This window comes from Pseudopodoces humilis, chromosome 16 (assembly GCF_049639895.1).
Source record: "Pseudopodoces humilis isolate 2021_Gansu_Grassland_sample_001 chromosome 16, ASM4963989v1, whole genome shotgun sequence".
NCBI lineage: Eukaryota > Metazoa > Chordata > Aves > Passeriformes > Paridae > Pseudopodoces > Pseudopodoces humilis.
In genome coordinates, this window is record NC_142215.1 from 6374895 (window position 1) to 6393558 (window position 18664).

Consider the following 18664-nt stretch of genomic DNA (forward strand, 5'->3'; position numbering starts at 1 on the left):
CTTCGTGCTCAGCCAGAGGAAAAAAAAAGAAGTGGAGAAAAGCCATTGAGCTCTGCAGAGGGGATTAGGATTTACTGTCATATCAGGTGAATTCAGGTCAATGAGAAGCTGTGACCAGATTTTATCTCAGTTGATAATAAAACATCCTTTTCACACAAGTAAAAGCAGGCATGTTGTACACATCCTATTTAATCTGACTCACACAGCCAAGCTTGATTTGCTACATAAAAGAATAATTACTTATAGGATTTTTTTCTAGTTTCTTTTTATCCGGCATTGTGAGGTTAAGAGTCTGTAATATGATATTCTCCTTAAAAATATTATTATTAAATCATAAAAAGGAGAAGGGAGCCTGAAAAAGCAATTTTATTCTCAGCCTTGGTGTAGCTATTTTACAGTTATGGGCAAAGCCCTTAAAAATTTCCTTGTCTCAGTTTAGTGAACTGTGAAATGACAATAACACAACTGCAGCTCTGGGATCTGGGAGGGCTGATGCTTTAACTGTGCCTTGAGTTTTTGTATGCAGGATGTGAAAAAGTTTAAAACATAACTATGTCATTATCTTCTATATTTGTTGTGTACTTACTGCTCTGTGCTTGCAAACACAATATTTAGTCTTCTAAGAAGTGATTTATAGTGTGTAAAGATATATATTTATAAGATATTTCTCCAAATAATGTGTGCCTTTGAGCAAATACAAAAATACAAATTTTATTATTCTTTTGATTATCCTTAGCATATTAAAAGAAAATGTTTCTAATAGGCTGTATCATACTGAGAAGGAATATTCTGCTTCATTAAATTTAAGAACAGAATTATTATTTTGACTACTGCTGATGGAAGCTGAGCAAAGCTGATCTATCAAATGAATATGTAAAAATAATGTTGTTACATGTTACCAAACTTCTTAACAACTTGTATTATAAGTTGATTAAATCAAACTGCTAAAATATGTATACTGTTGTTTCTTTTTTTCTTTTTTTTTTTTTTTTTTTTTTTTTTAAATACTCCTGAAATCATCTTTAAATTAGCATTTCTCATAACTGAAAACCCCCAAATACGTGTTTAGTCCCACTTGGGATATTTAGGGCTAAAATAGTTGTTACTTTGCATCTGATGGTGAGATGTTTATTTTCAGAATGAAATGTAAACGTTTTCTAAGATGTGTCATATCCATTTCACACATTTCATGAAACACTGTGGGCATCTGTTTATTTGCAATTTTTGCATAATTTGGCCATAGTTTGCTTGATATTTTCCTATGACTGCTTTCCAAGGGAGAAAAAAATATGCAATATGCAGAGTGTTTAATGCAAAATATCCTTTTAACAGAAGCTGAACTTCACTAAATTAGTCTTTAGGAGGCATCTGCTTTATCTCTTATTTGTCCCTTCCTATTTCTGCTGGAGTTTGATTACTCACCTGACTTATTTCCCGGTTTTTTCCTCCTGGCCTCTCTTGTTATGGCTGAGACCTTGTATGTTTAAATGTTAGCAGCTGCCTGGAAGTGACCTTAACTGCTCCTGGGAAAACCTGGTTATGTTTCCTTAGCAAAAACGTGTGGAGATAATGGGTTCCTTGGGAATAAACACGAGCTTATCTCTAGATGTTTATCGGTAGATGGGGATAAGGCAAGGGGCAGTAGCTCATGTGTGGATAATATCCCTGCTTCCCTAAACCCATGTGATAACTTGAGGGAAAGCTGTTCCTGCTCTAATCACCCCCCTGTTCATCCTGTGCAGGCACACTCGTGCAGGACTGTCACTGCACATTAGAAATTGAGGTGAAGGCTCTTTGACTGCCACCAAATCATTCCCTAAGTGTAACTGAACCCTGATCAATGTCCACTCTCATAGCCCACTAAGACAATGGAGTCACAGAGGGACATGAGCTTGTCTTGGACACTGAGTTTTGTGGGGGACACCTTTATTCCTACCTGCAGGTGGATTTGGGGGAGTTGAAGCTATGCTAAGAAAGATTTTGCTGATTTTGTTCTTGTCTCCATCAATGGCACTTCCTCAGCCTTCCCCTTGAGAAGCTGATATCTGCTGTCCTTATGCCCCAGCTGCTCAGAAAAGAGATGAAACTTCTTGCAGGGGCAGTATTTGGGACAGAAGGCTGTGCTGGAGACAGGGCTGCACCCACACCTCATGTCCCTGCACTGCCCTGCTACCTGTCAAACCTCCAACACCTTCTTTTCCCTGCTGCTGCCACCCTTTATTTGGCAGAAAGGTCCCCTTCCCCTCTCCAGACCCAGAGATCTGCATTGCTCCCTTCCTGTGCCCTCCAGCAGCCCCCTACCCACCCCAGGCTCATCACACTCGATGCCTTGGGTACTCATTTCTCACATCAGAGCACTGCTGGGCAATGTAAGGCTTTCCAAGCCGTGCTTAATTCATTTTCACAAAGAGTCATCTCACAAACCTCAGATCCAGCAGCAGAGAAATGTCCAGCAGACAAGAAGGGGTGTTTAACAAATAAGATGGGCTGAATCAGAGACCTGTCCTGTGTACACCACCAGTCAATAACAACTGCATGCTACCATAACCACCCCCTCTCCTCCCTACTCCAAACTAAGATGGACCAGCTTTTATTGTTTTTAGAAAAATTCTTTTCTTTCCTCTCATAATGAAATCATGAAATAGTTTGAATACAAGCTTTGACAGCAGATCCCCCAAACAAGCAAGCTAAGGACAGGAGAAATTGTTCTGGAAGATCAGGTTCTCACAAGCTGTGTTTGAAAGTGGGCAGGAAAGGCAGCAAGAAGAGCTCTCTTCCCCTCATTAGCAGTCCCAGATTAGCTCAGTTAGTGCGCAGGAGGCTGGAGCTGGGATTGGATACGGACCCAAATGTCTCCTTGCTTATTCAGAGCTTATCAGCACAACCTGAACTTTCAGCCTTGCAAATACTGAGCTGGAAAACGCAGAATGTGCTCTCTGGGGAGATTTCATGTTCATTTTTACCTGTGGTTAGGCCAGAAATACTTCAAAGATAGGTTTCCTTGTGACATTTGAAGTTTTCTCATTTAGGAGCCTGCCAGAGCTTGAGCTATACAGAGATAGATATTTATGGGGTCAGAGTTTCTGAAAATCTCAGCTTTCACAGAGTCACTAAAATAAATGACCTGCTTTTCAAAAAAAGGTCTCATCACTGAAAAGACACCAAGCCTTGTGTCCCACAGGCTGGTGAATTCCAAAGTTCCTTTGAAATCAGGATCTAATTGTGAGAGGTTTGTCTTTAGATATCTGACCAGAGATATTTTGAGCTAGAATTTTTAAGGGGTTTGTGAAGCAAAAAATGTGACTAAATTCTTTAAGACACAAAAGTCAGGACAAACCTGGCTAACTATAGAAAGAAACATCCAGATCCTCAAGTTCAAGGAAAAAGGGAGAAAAAGAAAAGTGAATATGACCTCAGTACACCAAGAGGAGAGATTTATATAGGGATAATTATCTATTGCCTTTGTCACATGAAAATAATGTAAATAGAATGAAGTCAGTGGCTGGGGTCTAGTCCCAAATCTACATTTACCTTGCCTCAGGCAGGGCTTCTGGGCCAGCATGTATGACTGCAGTCCCTGATGATTCCCTGCAATCCCACTACATGTCCATCAAGACACTCTCTCCCTCCACAAGCAGTTATTCCTAGAGCTATTTTATTTCCCTTCCAGATGCTCTGTCCTATTGCATGGCTGGCTCTCACTACAGACCATGCTGGATCCTGTCCTGATTCTTGGAGATCTGGGAGGTTTTGCTGTTTTGGCTGATGGAATTTGGCTTGCCTATTGTTCCAGGGAAAAAATTGTTTGTCCAAACCTTTCCACCCAGTCTCACTCCCAATAACTAAGCCTTGTACGTTGTCCTCAGGGAGATGTCAGTAGTGATGCAAAAGGGATGTTGCCAGTAGTCTCAGCTTTAATCTGCATGCTGCACTTTAATTTCATTCCAGAGACAGAAAAAGAAACCTCCATTGACTACATCTGATCCAGGACATATGAGCAAACTGAGAAGTTAGCAGGCAGAAAGAACTGACTGCACAGTTGATTTGCCAGTTGGGACTTTGGGCTGAAGAAAAGGGAAACCTTCTAACAGCTTTGAATTTTGAGTCACTAGATCCACCTTTAACTTTTCATTTATTTATCCTTGAACACCCCTTGGAGTTTTGCCCTGGGGACCCGCAGACTGTGAGCTGCCTTGCCCAGATCCAGCCCATTGTGACCAGACTGGCCACAGCATATTCTGGTACAATTCTGCTGCTCATCAGCATGTGGACCCCTCCTGAGTCAGGCATGACTATGCATGACATACAACACAAGAAGAAAGTCATCAGAAGATCCTGAAATCAGCTGGTCACTGCAAAAAGTTGTCCCAGCTGCTTCTCACTGCATTAGAAGATCTGTTTGCCAGTGGCACTTACCCAGCATCCCTTTGTTGGAACTGGACAAGCACATATCCTTCTCAGCACTGGGAAGAACAAATCCAACCACAAACACCTCCACCCCATCTGCCATAAGTGCCAACCCTAAAACAAAGAAGAGAGTCCACTGGAAGCGTCCGTGGCCACACTCCTCAATGATGTTCTCGTACTGGTGGGCAAGCTGCTCCTCATCCTCCATCCTCTCGGCCATAAGGTCAGCACGGTCTCTGTACTCATCATCCATGGCAGGGGCTCGCTTCTTCTGCTTTTCTTTAATGTCATCTGGGTGTGGGATCCCTTGGTACTCGCCCTCATAGACCTCATCATCCTCATCGTGGCCTTCTGTAACATCACTCTGGGCATCCTCTTCCTGCGCGGGCTCGTCCCCGCCCCGGTAGTAGCCGTCATTGGGTGTGTCGTAGTTGCCATCCTGGTACCTGTAGTCATCTGAGACCTGGTTTGTGTTTCTATAGCCATCATCCATTCTGAACAGAGAATTCTAAATGCTGTAGGTCACTGTGTAGATATTCTGAAATGTGTATGGATTTGTGCAGTTTCTGGTGTTGGTTACTTGAACATATCTTCTCTCCGTTCTTTGGAACTGATGGGATGCACAGCTTCCCAGGCTCAGAGGGAGAATTATATATAAAGGTTCTCTCTGACAGAGTCTCACGCAGCTTTTGGTAATGCTTCACTTTTCAGCTGTCATTTGTGACTTGCTGGCTTCTGTGCTTTGGGTGAGAAAAGCTGCTGTCTGGGGAACAGAGAGGGAACAGCAAATTGCACAGCCAGGGAGCTAGGAGGATTTGACAGGTTTTTCCTGATTCATTGTGGTGCTGAAGGTCATGTCCTGAGAAAGAGGAAACAAAAGCAATGAGACAGCAGTAAGCTTGCAAGCACACATGCACTGAGTTTAATGCCCAACATTTTGAATGCATGCCTTTCCTTTGAAAAAATACGGCAACAGAGGAATGTTCTTGCATCACCAAAACCCAAAGCCTCAGAAAAAAACAGCATTAAAATGTACCAAGTTCAGCGGGAACCCAAAGTAGAATGTAAAGTACCATGTGGTCCCAATTTCTGTCTTTCCTGGAAGTCCTGCCTCCCATATGTGGTACTGCTTTCCACAGAGAGCAGAACTGGGCTGGGTTGCTGGAACAGAGCTCTCAGGTTGCTAAATAAGTTTTTATCCATCTCCTCAGAGTACACTCAGGCCTGGTCCCCACAACTGGTGAGCATCATAATGAGACAAAATATGATCTTGGTTTTCTTTTTCATCCAGATCCCCACATTAATTTTATTTATTGGCTTCTTTTTTTCCCTATTGTCTCTCCATCTGTATGCCAGATGCACAGCTGGCATGCAGCATCTGCCAAGATGAAGTCACCAAAAGTGACACCAAGCACTGTTCTCTCCATATCTAAACATCAACAGGGGATGATTTTCAGAGAGAGTAAAAAAACAAAGCTAATACAGAATCACTGCTGTCTGCAGGGAAAACCAAGGGGAGTCAAGACACAGCTAAACACATACTCCTTCTGGACACCTGATTTCCATTATTTTCCAGGCAGGTTCCAGCCAGCTGGCTCTCCAGTGTTCCCCTGCCTCACACAGCTGTAGACACAGGGTTTGGAAGGAGAAGCACAGGGAAAGGGAGTGGAGTCACGCCAGAGCAGCCAGCACAGCGTAGGCATGCACATAACGTAGACTTTGCTTTAAGCTTTGAGCTACTTGCCTAAATAAAGTGTAAATGAGGTATGGATTGACATGGGCAGGCACAAGCCTGAGGATGTGTGGGTGTTGTTACCTACACAGTCAGTTGACCTATAGAAGCGCACGCAAACGCACACACTGTAAATAACAGTGCTATATGCAGCTAAAATGTCTTCAGAGGAGAAATTCAGTAGCACTCTGTATAATAAAATGCTCAGAGAGGCATCACTCCTGCTGCAAATGCTGTGCTTTTCTGGCAGCCCAAATGCTCAGGGTAAGGAAGGAGCAGAGACCTGACTTCTCTGCATGGATTAATGGCCATGCTTTGCCTGTTCATGGAGCTGCTCCAAGAAACTTCATAAAAGCTTCCTCTGCACTTCTGCTTATCTACCTATATATTTGTGGCTCATAATTACAACACAGCCTCTGCAGAGCCTGCCAGAACCTCTTCCTTTTCTCTGCCCCTCTGCTATTTGTCACTACACTTCAAGGTGTTTCCTCTTCCCTTTCTTCATGCAGAATCACACCGTACATTTAGCATCAAGTGAAAAAGGCAACAGGGTATTCTTCCAGGGCTCAAAAAGAATGATCAATAAAGCAATAGAAAAAAAAATATTAAAATTCCAAAGGCATTATTTTCAGGCTATAATGATCAGGCATCTCCAGTGCATGGAGCAGTATAGAGAAGTATTTGCATAGGCACCAGAGCTGTTAATGTGCAGGGGAGTTAATACATCTGACAGCCATAAGAAGCACTTAAGTGAGTCCTACAGCTCTTGTTTCAGTGCTGGAGTGTTACCTTTAATGGTTAAAAAAGTCCAATATTACTTTTGAGTCTCAGAGCCTCCCAGTCCTGAAGTAACTTTCTTAATTACACAAAGATTTGTGTCATGACTGAACATCATGGTCTCCAAGGCAGTAAAATGTCCTTCCACAGAGACATATTTTCTTTTGAAAAGTAGGAGAAGGAGCCTTTTATTTAAAGAGAAAAAACAAAAGAACAATATGTGCAAAAGAACATTAGGCCTTGCTTTGGAAATCTTTAAGAATCATCTGCAGCCAGGTCATGCTTCAAAGCGACCTAAGTGCTGGAGCAGGAAGCGCAGTGACCTCACTGTGTTTGTCCCTTTCTGGTTGCTGCAGAACTGAATTGAAAACTCATTTTAGGAAACAAAGTAACAATAACACTGATGATCAATAGCAGAACTGATCAGACCCTGGGTCTCCACAGACCTTACCTCTCTTTTCTAAAGGTAAAAGTATGTTCTTAAAGACCAAGTGCTGGAAATCTTTTTTGTTCTCTAAAAGCTGCTGAGGCTTAAAGCTGGGCTCTTTGCCTCCCACAACAACAGGACCAAAGATCACAAACTTAGAAAAGACCTATTGAAGCATCTGTGCTCTTTCACTGACACACAAAGACTGGCATTTACCAGACGGAATCACATCTTGGGCAGCCTAAGAAATAATGATATGAGCTGATGAGTCTTACAGACTGGTGAGTCACCTGTATGGGGAAGAACCTGTACTTCAGAGAAAAAGTTGTGGCAAAAAATAGTGACTGGGTTCCCATTCAGTTTGTAGGATGGATATTTCCTGGGATCACCCTAGGAGAAGGGGCAGCACAGAGAGGCAGACTATAACTTCAGAATGCTACACTTCCTGTATTTCACACCACTTGTTTTCTTTCGTTGCCACATATGCACAGGCTGATTCACTCCAGACCTGATTCTTTAACACCCTTTCACTCAAGCTGAGCTGCACTCACTCATTAACAGCCCCATTTAGCATTTAGATGCGAAACCATGATGTGTCATAAAGACGGCAGGCTTGGGTTGCTATAATTACCCTTCACAGTGATGCATGAGCACTTGAGACAAATATACACATCACACCGAGCCTATTGTAGCAGGGTGGGTGTCAGTCTCTTCTCCCAGATAACAAGCAACAGCACAACAGGAAACGGCCTCAAGTTGTGCCAGGGAAGTTTCAGACAGGAAATGAGGAAAATTGCACCATCAGAAGGGTTGTCAAGCATTGGAACAGTCTGCCCAGGGCCGTGGTGGAGTCATCACCCCTGCAGGTATTTAGAAGACCTGTAGCTGTGGCACTTGGGGACATGGTTTAGTGGTCCATGGGCCACTTGGCACTGCTGGGTCAATGGTTGGGCTTAATGGTCTTAGAGTTCTTTTCCAATCTAAATTATTCTAATTACAATCCTTGGCCCTTCTAAGCTGCCAGTTCCTTTCTGAGACACACAAGTGAGGTTTGAACACACAACAAATGTGAGGCTTCATAAGGCAGGGTCTGCAGGGGCAAGAAAGCCTCATTCTGGGTCTCCCCAAAACATCCCATTAAACTGAGTGTTGGACACAGGAACCTGGAATACATCAGGATTCGGTTCCTTTCCTGCTTTCTTTAAAATACATTATGCATCTTGGAGTTTTCTTGAGCTCATTAGTTAGCTCAGATGTTGCATACTTAGCCAGGAATTCAGTCATTTGAGCTCTGCAACTTAAAATAGGAACCTAAAGTCTTGGATATCCTCATAATAGAAATGGTATCTACTCTAGGAAAAGGGATGTTTAAAAAAAGCAGATTAACACTGCATTTTCCTTTGTGAGAGGGCATACAGGTAAGTCTGGCATGGTGAGGTGATAAACTGGGAGCTGGAGAGCAGCAGAGCTTGGAGGGGATGCAGAGAAGGGCGAGTTCCTTTAGCCTGGTACTAAATGAAGAGAGCCCAGGGCTCATCAGAGAGCTGAGCTCTATGACAGAACAGAAATCATGCCAAGTTAGTGAGCAGGGCAGATATGAGCAGGGTTTTCTTATAGAATATTGCAGCTTGGGGCATGAGGGGGTTTCTGGAAAAGCAAAGAGAGTGAGGATGTTGCTTGGTGGGAGCACAAGCCGTGGGTGCACACACATAAATGCATGATGAACATCCATGATGTGGATCCAGCAGGGAGAGCCAAGGCTGGCAGCTGCCAGGGCCTTGCTGCACGCTCAGAAGGGGAGAACACTCAAAACCAACAGCAGGAGGGAGAGGTTGTTTGGACCCTAAGGAGAAGGAGCAGGACAGGGACACCATAAAAATGCTTTCAAGGGATTTTTAGCATTCACCAGAATAATCCCTGTAAAACAGATGGCAGAGCACTTTAATATTCTGCCTGAAGGACAACTCATCCTGCAGAACATCCTCACCTCCAGAGCTGCTTTCTGCTGACAGCAATGGGAAGGTGCCCAGATCCTACAGTGACCGTAAGGACAATTCTGCAGTCACAAAGCTGACTGTAAAAGAAATTCCTGAGGAGAAATTTTCCTCACTGAAAGGAGAAAGCTGATTATGTAGATAGGTTTCTGTGAAGTTCCAGCTTCAGATTCTTAATGAGGTTGCAATTAATGGATCTATTTGTACACAGGAAGGGACAGATTTCTGAGGTGCCTAACAAATCACGGCTCCCAGGGGAGCAGCATCCTGGATTTCAGGCAGCCAGCAGTGACACCAACATCATCAAACAGGCTGAGCATCCTGGGCTCTGCTCCTTGGCTTCTTGACATCTCTGTGTCCCTCCAGACCCCACACCAGGGCAGCACAGCTTTCCTCTGGTGGGAATTGCAGATCCCTTTGCAGCTGTGGTTATACGGATACATGAATAGATGGCAACTTGTGTCCCCAAAAGCTTAAGCCTTAAATAAACCAGAATTTAGGGAAAAGAGGTCTCTATGCTCCCAGCTTCACAGCTGAGGACCAGGAAAAGTGCTCCCAAGTTTTGGTCAGGTTTTCAATGAAGTCTTGGATTTTATTTTTTTTTTAACTAAGAAAAATGTTATTTTACCTCAGGGCAACCTTGAAAATTTCTCTCTTTCCAAATAGTATAAATAATAATAATTATTTTAAATCTAAAAAATTGGACTGCAATCCCGTAATTCACAACAAAATGCTTTCAGATCGGGTCCATTATAAATTCTTCATCTTATACTGTAGAAAGTTGCCCTTTTCATTGGCATTAAAAAAAAAAAGAAAAAAGAGGTGCATGGAGATTTGTTTGAAACTGAAACAAAAGATTTCATTTAAGAAATGCCATCTTGTCAACTGCTTGATCCATTTTTTATTAGAAACATTCGTCTAAACTGATTTTTTCCCTCTAAATAATTCAGGTTTGGAAAAATGGCATGTTTTTATCAACAAAAATTGTAACATGAACTCTGATTATGCCCCCATGGATGTAAAATTATCTCAGGTGCACCTTTAAGAAGACAATATAGAGACATACAATATAGGAGAAGCAATCCTGCTATTTATATGCATATGAATAAAAGTATCTGACCTCTGTGAGGCAGAAAAGGGCTTTTCTTCCACAGGGCTCTGATATTGTTTGGGTAGGTTTCTTTTTGTTGTTTTGTGAGTTTTTTGGGAGGGGCTGGGGAGCTTTTTTTTGGGGGGGGGGGTTGTTTGGTTTTTTGTTTTGTTTTGTTTCTTGGGGGTTTTTTTGGGTATTTTTGCTGACATTAAAATTGCTGCTGCAGCCACACAATTCAACATCCAGAAGAGAGCTGAGCAATATCATCATTCTCCTGGACAGATGGCAAGGCTGGGTTCTTGGCAAGGATCCTGCAGAGGGAAAAGCAGCAGGATCTGAAGAGAATGTATATGTGAGAGAAGGTAGAAAAAGGAAATGAGGGGGCTTTGAATACAAAAAGGTAGAAACCAAGTGAAATTGGAAGTCAAGGAGCAAGAACAGGGATTAATGGTCCACACTATGCTCAGAATAAAGGAGGAAATGGCCAGGGAAGGATGGAAGCCCTGAGATATTACTGATCCACAAACTGTGGAAAAAAATGCTTTGTAGTAACAGTAGTTCTTGCTTTCATATCCAAGGATTATAAATGCATCTGGTGCCATCTTGTTAAAGACCAGCCTTAAGGCTTATTAATTCTTGCTTGACTTTTTGCATCTCTCTTTCACTGCCAAAATAACAGGAGAAAAGTCTCAGAGCATAGGACTCTGAAACACTTTTGGAAGAAGTTGGCTGTGGGGGACATCAGTCAAAAACAAAACCCAACCCAACCCACACCAATGACTGAACATTATTTTAGGGGATGATTGTATCAATATAGATCACATCTCTTGCAGGTCTTCAGCAGTCACTTTCCTTCTTTTGCCTTTCCATCAAATATCCTAATCAAAGGTGGTGAAGAGCAGCGTGTCCTGGGGAATTTCCAGGAGGATGTTCTCAGATCTGAACACTGGCCAGTGGATCAGATTTAATCAGCTGAAAACCTGGTCTCTTTTTTTCAAAATACAGATCATCCCTTGGAATGCAAGTTTCTACAGGATTTTAGACAGGTAAAGGAACACTATATACAACACTAGAAAAAAAAATCCAAATTGATTCCTCTCCAGTTTCACAAGATTGGAGTAAAATTTGTCTTTGCAATTAATGTCCAAAAGAAACCATGGTCATCAAATATTCTTGAGGGAGAATTATATCACAGTCCCAAGTTGAAAACCCATTGCAACTGGAGCAATATCAGATCCAGTATAATTTCTGAGGTTTCTTTTCTGCTCTTGTTTCAAAAAATCAAGGAGAATAGATGAGTTTAGTTTTCTTACTCAGTGACATGATAGCTGGAAGAAAAAAAGGAGCTACTTTGCCATCAAAGACAACAAAATTACATGGAAGGGCACATCAATATATGGTTTTCAGGTGTAAAATTATGTGTTAATGCCTACAACAATCAACTGTGGCTGCAAACACAGGAGGCTAACTGGGTCTGGGCAGCAAGAGATTTAAAAATCACAGTCTGTAGCAGAGCCTACCTTTAAAAAGAATTTGCTTTGAACTGTGTAAAAAGAGGTGTCTTTTGTTGTAGCTTCAGAGGAGAGCACTGTATTAAGTGAAAACTAAAGAAAAAATAGTTTCTCCTGAAACTTTTCTTATTATTAAGAAATTGTTTGATAGATATGTAACACAGGTTCAAAAACTCTCTACGGAGCTTGTTAAGCAAGCTATCTGTGCCACAGATTCTGTAAAGAAGAGCAAGATATTTGAAAGTCATTGGCTTGAAATCATCTGGTTCAAAGAACTGACTTTCAGCAGTCCAGATGACACCTACTGATTGCTCCCCTACAGCACAGGTAGGACATGGAGGGTGAAAGTCCTCTCTGCAGTGTAAAACACATTGATTTGCTCAAAGATGCTGCCAGGGTCTCTGGGACAGGACTCATTTATTCACTGCTCCCACACTGTAGGCTGGAAAAGACTGGTGCAGATGCAGCCCTGGTATATCAAGAAATGCAGGGAAACCAGAGCTGGAGCATTTAGTGTGTTACCAGCAGCACTGATTAATTATTTAGAGAAAGCATTTTAGTTCAAAATTCTCTGCTACACAGTTTATTGAGCTGAAGTTCTCCTACAGTTTCTGGATAATCTCTATTGATCTGTGCTGGGTTTTACACATTCCTGGGCAGGTGCACACTGTGTATGCTTGTTCCACTAGGAGAAAATACTTATTGCACTATTTGATCCTACAGTCCTGCGTTACACAGTGTTCTCTGAGGAGAAACTATTGTCTCTGAAGCATTTATAGTAGCCCTTGGATTTGGAAACAGAGAAGGAATACAAATAGTTCAGTTATTTGATTGAACTGTTCTGATTAATGCTGAGTAAGAATCTGGCTGCACTGCTCCAATGCCTTTACATTTTTTTCATTCTCACCCATCCCACTGGGGGAGATTTCTGGTTTCCAGCACATTGCACACTAAAATGCCATTGCTTTATGTGGTGGTGGTGACTCTCACAGCAAAGTGGCTGTGGGCTGAATTCAGCTTGTAATCCACTATGTTATGTTAAGAACTAAGGGACAGAAAGACCCCCAGACTGTTATAGGGAGATTATACCCTAAAGTCTGATACTCTGTTGGTGCAGATGCTTTAAAGGTCACATCTAAGACAGGATGTGCTACAGCAAGCTGGCACAGCAAACATGCAGCAGATGAAACAAGGAACAAGCATCAGTCAAGCAGAATAAACAGTTTTTCTGAAGTTAGGGGCGCAGACTAACAAACTGGGTGTTCATGAGATAGATACAGAGAGGAATGTTTAACAGTAGGAGTTGGAAAGCAATGGCTTAGCAACACATATCTATATAAGGAGGGACAGACTACACATTAGGATTCCAGTGAAAGGCCATAAAAGGTCAATTTGACAAGCTGAATATGGATAATGAGTTGAGACAGATGGTGTAAGAGGATGGGAGCTAATAAATAATGAACAGACTTGCTTCAAGGAGCAAACGCGGGGAGAAGTCGCAGCCGAGAGCTTAGTCAGAAGAGAGAAGAGAGAATGGTGAAGGGGAAAAGAACAAAACCATGGAGGATAGAGGAGAATCACAGCAGGAGGGCTGGTGGGAGAGGAGTCTGCTTTTATGTGCCAGAGATTTGTGGAAATGATAATTTACCCAAAGAAAACTAAGAAATTAATATCCTGAGCTGGAATTTGGACATCTTACTGAGATTAAAAATGTTTTAGCTGAGAAATTACTCATGGTCTCTAAACTTCTTCTAGCTATCTATTTCCTCTTCTCTCTCCCATTACCACAGTACCTAAGCAGCCTACAGTGCTCCCCAAGTCCCATCAAAGGCTGAGAAAAAGTCTCAGGTTTGTTCTGCACATCATGACTCGAGGCAGAGATAGACTAAAACTGTATCTGAGCATGGAAATGGAAATACTGTGTGCTGCCCCCCCATATTTCAGGGACTCTGTGGACAAGCTAGGTAAGGATTTATTCCCATCCTCAAACCCAGCTATCCTCCACATGAATACCAAGGTAAAGGCGAGCTTTGCTGCCCCACAAACATTTTCCTTATTGTGGAGCTGAGGCACAAACCCCAACCTGGACACCAAGTAATACTTAGGTGTGTCCCAATGTTGATGCAAATAAAGGAGCTTTCCCAAAATCACCTGGGGGAGCCATATCAGAGCCAAAAAACCAGGACATGCTTCTACTATTTCCCTGTCTCTTTAAATATAATAATGAGTTAGAATCTTTGAGGTTTTACTGCTTAATAATAAACCAGCCTCTCTATCAGCACCGCACCTGGCAGTGTAAACCAATAGGAAATTGGATGTTTATTCAGAAACAGCAGTGCCCTGGTGCCCTTTCATGAATTTGAGCATTTCTAAGTGTGTTTGGCCTTGGACAGCTTATTAGATTTAATGTTATTGGGCTTGGAGGCCCTGACAAGCTCCCAGAGAGAACTGTAAGCAATAACCTTGGAAGTAAACTGCTTGCAATTCAGCAGATTCTGCCTGTGTCAGACAGCAAACATCCCTGATTAACTATAAACTGCTTAGCTTATTGGCAAAGATGTGCCTCTGGCTACAAAGGGGATTTTTGTTTCATCACACTTGCAACCTGAGTTATTAAATAATGAGTTGCTTAATTAACTAATTCATTAATACATGGCTGTGATGAATAGATTTGCTTCAGTGCCATGAAAGCAGAAAACCCTAGAGTGATTTCTAAGTACTGCTTTCTTTCAGGAGGGATTTTCTTTGAGCAAGTATCCTTATTAAATACCCCTTTCCTTCTTTTTCCTGCCTCTACCTAACACAGCAGCCTTGAGGTTTGCTGTGTCTGTTTGCCCCCAGCACTCCATGCTCTTGTCCTCTCCTCCTTTCTTCCTGGCTCCTCCTTTCTTTGGATCCATGTGGCCAAAGTGTCTTCAGAGTGTTGTGCCACAAAAGGAGCCTTTGCCCAGTGCTCCCACACTGCTGTGGCCAGGAGGCTCCATCATCCCCAGTCTCAGATGGGAGGTGACTGTGGTGTTTCAGGTACTGACAAAAAACCATCAGTTATTGCTCATGAGCACCTTCCCATTGCTGGGGGACCCACCAACCTCCCCACAAATGCAGACAAAATAATTTACTGCACCTCTCGGCAGCCTTTGCAGGGTTGCTGTCTCCTGTTTTCCGTGGTAGTGGAGTGTGTTGAGAAAGAGCTCTAGCAGAGACATTTCCAAGGCTGGAAACCACTCCTGCCATCAGGAACAGCTCTTCCCCAGTCCAGGATGCTCAGGCATCAGTGTCTCGAGACAGCTGCTCGCCAGCTCCAGTGAAGTGTACAAACGCAGTGGCCATGCCAGAATTCTCGCTCGCTCCCAGAAATCCCCTGTAGCCTGTCACAGACACAGCCAACCTTATGCTTCCATCATGCCCTTTAATAGGCTTGATCCCTGTGTTTCCCTTCGGGGCTGCACAATGATCAAGGCTAAAGGGGCACAGTTATTATGAGATCAGATAAAAGGGGTGGTTCTCAAACTAAATCCAGCCTCTTTCTTTTCTGCATAAGACCTCCAAAACAATTGTATTGTGGCCTCAAGGGTTTTCAAAATTGCAGATGCACTGTTCATTATGCACCTTGCCTGTGGAGAAATACAAGTGCAAGCAGAAGCAAATTTAAAAAGACTCCTTTCAAGGTTAAGTGGCAGGGAAAATACTGGAGCAATTGCTTTTCTCCATTCATGTTCATGGCATTTTGATGAGTTTAACCTTTTTCCTTTCTTTTTTTTTTTTTTTTAATATGAGACACTAATGAAGAGAGCTGAACCTTGGAGCAGCCGTGATCATTCAACAGATTCCATTATCTAGCTATCAAATTCACTATGTGCCCCACATGTATCACTGCAGCACAAAGCATACCCACAGAGAGATGTCTTCTCCTGTAAGGAGGAAATTTGTAAAGCCTGTCTGAGCTGTACCTTGAATATCTCAGATTCTCAGATCTTTGAAGAACCTACTTTTGAAACCAGCATCTTGAAGAAAGTCATAAAAAATTGCCATAGGGCCTGAAATATGTTGGTATTGACTTACCAGCAACCTTACACATAGCAACTCTACATTTATACTTATGTTCTTATACTCATGAAGGATTTTGACTCAAAAATTTTTGCACCTGCAGAAGAGGAGAATGCATAATTTGAGCACGTGTAATGGGTCCCTTAACACTTTGGAAAGTTGGATTGCCTGGCAGTGGTTTTGTCCTAAGCCTTCCTCATTCCTTTCTTGCTCCTGCAGGAGCCTTTAGGACAGATCTTTGCAAGAGGAGCTCATTTACACAGAGCCTTAAGCTTGGCCAGTATTCTGACAACCCAAAGTCATGTGGCTTTCAGCTGTGCCATGGGGCACTTGCTGCCTCACAGGCTTCTGAAATGATGTTTGTGCCTCTTTGGAATAGAGAAGGAAAGGAGGAAAAAACTGAAACAATGAGAAGATACTGCAGTAGCCAAAGAATGACAGAAAGCAACAGCAGAACATGAGATAAAGGAGAAAGGACAAGCCAGGGGATTGTGAAGGTCGGAAAGGTAAGGAGAGTAAAAGGCATAACAGTATCAGTCTTGGAAACTAATGTTGCCTTGAGCCAGTAAAAAGAAGAAAAACAAACAAACAAAAAGCAAATTAGGCTCAGCACTTCATAGCAGTGAGAAGGTTCTGCATTTGCTTCCCAAATAATTCCCAATAAATTCCTGCATTTAGGTTGGACATTAATAATGAAAAAGCTTCATCTCCTCAAATTAATAGCCACAATACATCATCAGGCTGTGGCACTATACCCAGTGTGTACGCAGAGAGAAAATCCTCAGCATCACCTGTCGAGGCAGAAGAAGGATTTAGCTGTTATTTATTGCTCAGTGTGACTCATGCCTGTGGGTAGGGGCACGACAGTACAGATGGGAGTTAAATTCAGACTGGCATCAGTGGAATTTATGCCAGGAGAGTTGAATTCAGGCAACTTCTGCTTGTGTTTTATCAGGAATTTCTCTATAAAATACGAAAAGAGTAAAAAAAAAAAAAGAAAAATACATGCCTGTACAGACATTTGCAAGGACTCAGACAAATTTGATTAAAGAGATGGCTTAGTGGCTTGGGCAACATCAAGAACTCTGTAGTTTTCTCGAATGCCACAAATGGCTTGATTAACCTAAGGTAAGCCATTTAGTTACTCTTAGGTTTAGCTCTTTGTCTGCAAAATAATAACTTGTTTTCTCTACCTGTCAGAGATTGTGTAGGGAAAACACAGGCATAACTGAAAAGAGAATCTTGTAACCACTGGTGAAGAGCTCAAAAGCTCACCTTTCTGGCCTTCAGATTGTCCTTGCCAAGACCAGTATGATGCTGAAATTATGCTCCCATGGGCAGAGTCTCCTGTGAATGACCTTCAGTGTGCTGTTTCTGACCAGAATCAAGAATATTTCCAGCACGTTTCATAGCTCTCCTTCTGCTCCTCTCATTTCAGCCCTAGCCAAAGAAGGCATGTAATGACTCTAAGAGTCATCAGACTCCCTAAAAATGAGAAGGCAACTGAGAGAGATCCTGAAACCTGAGCATCCCCATGCAAAGGAGAGACTCTGGCTTTCAGAGGTGGGGGGCAGGTATCTTTTGACTTGTCCCTGGTCCAAGTAGGCTCCTTCCTGCAGGTACTGAAGTGAGGGACGTCCCTCTACCTGCTCCCAAAACCCAGATTCTTTGACCCAGCTCAAGGAGCTGTACAGCAGAAATCCCAGCTGTGGACACCCTGGAAGTGAGTTTAGTGGAGGAATATGGCTTTCAGCAAAATTTGAGCAGCAAGAACCTTCATCATCTCCCTTCCTTCCTGTCCTGTCTGGGACCTGCCTCCTGTACATATTGGCTGGTCTCCACTTGCCCTGAACCTGCTTGCAAAATCTTGTTTGGTAGGCAGCCTTTCCATCAGCCCTCTCCATACCTCAGCAGGAGCACAGCTCCTCGTGTCAGCAGGTGAATTTAGGGACTGAGGTGGACAGCAGCATTTGGCCCCATCTGAGGATTTCATCTGTCAGTGTGTTGTTGCCCAACTTCCAGTCCACATTCTGACACGCTGAGATCAAACCTCGCCAGGCTCCTTGGGGACATTTTGTCTGCCTGTCCCTTTGACAGGCATTTTGATAGTCCAGAGCTCCAGGAGAGCTGGCTGTGCCCTGTGTGCTGCAGAGCCAGGCACAACAGGCCTCAAAGAGCTGCTCTTGAAAAGCGTGTCAGGGACTGGCTGCCAGGATTTGGGCTTCAAGTGGCCCCTCTATTGGCAACCCTCCACAGCAGAGTTCCTCCAGCTGGCCTCCCATGAGAGGGATCAGGGACTTTCCTCTAGCCCCTGCTGTCCCAGGCCTCACAGGGGAGCTCCTGGATTCAGCAGCATCTGCAGCTTGCAATGTGTTGTCACACTGACTCCTACAGCTGCTGCTGTCCCTTCCCACCGAGCTGCAGAGATCCCGTCCTGTGTCCTGGCACAGAACTTCCACTCCTCCCTTCTGCCCCAAGTCAGCAGGCAGCACTTCAAGCCTTGTCAGGGCTGAGTGGAGCCACTCACTGGCAGATGGGTCTGGTGGCCAAGTGGCCACCAGATTAGCCCATACCCAAGAGCTGAGTTGGGTGGAAGAGAAGGCACAACAAGGCAGCAGCTTCTAAGAGGCCTCCACGCCTTCCTTACCCTCTGTTTGGGCTCTGTTTCCAAGCATG

The 18664-nt window shown here is 43.2% G+C and overlaps 1 protein-coding gene across 2 annotated transcripts in view; it reads right to left on the bottom strand.

The window, feature by feature from the left end:
- SV2B (synaptic vesicle glycoprotein 2B) overlaps window positions 1–18664 on the bottom strand; it is a 64759-nt gene that overhangs the window by 25229 nt on the left and 20866 nt on the right. For both annotated transcript variants that reach the window (XM_088063300.1, XM_005521593.2), the window contains exon 2: window positions 4417–5266. In XM_088063300.1, coding sequence (XP_087919426.1) covers window positions 4417–4900 — 484 coding nt within the window. In that variant the 5' untranslated portion in view covers window positions 4901–5266. The remainder of the gene's footprint in view (window positions 1–4416; window positions 5267–18664) is intronic.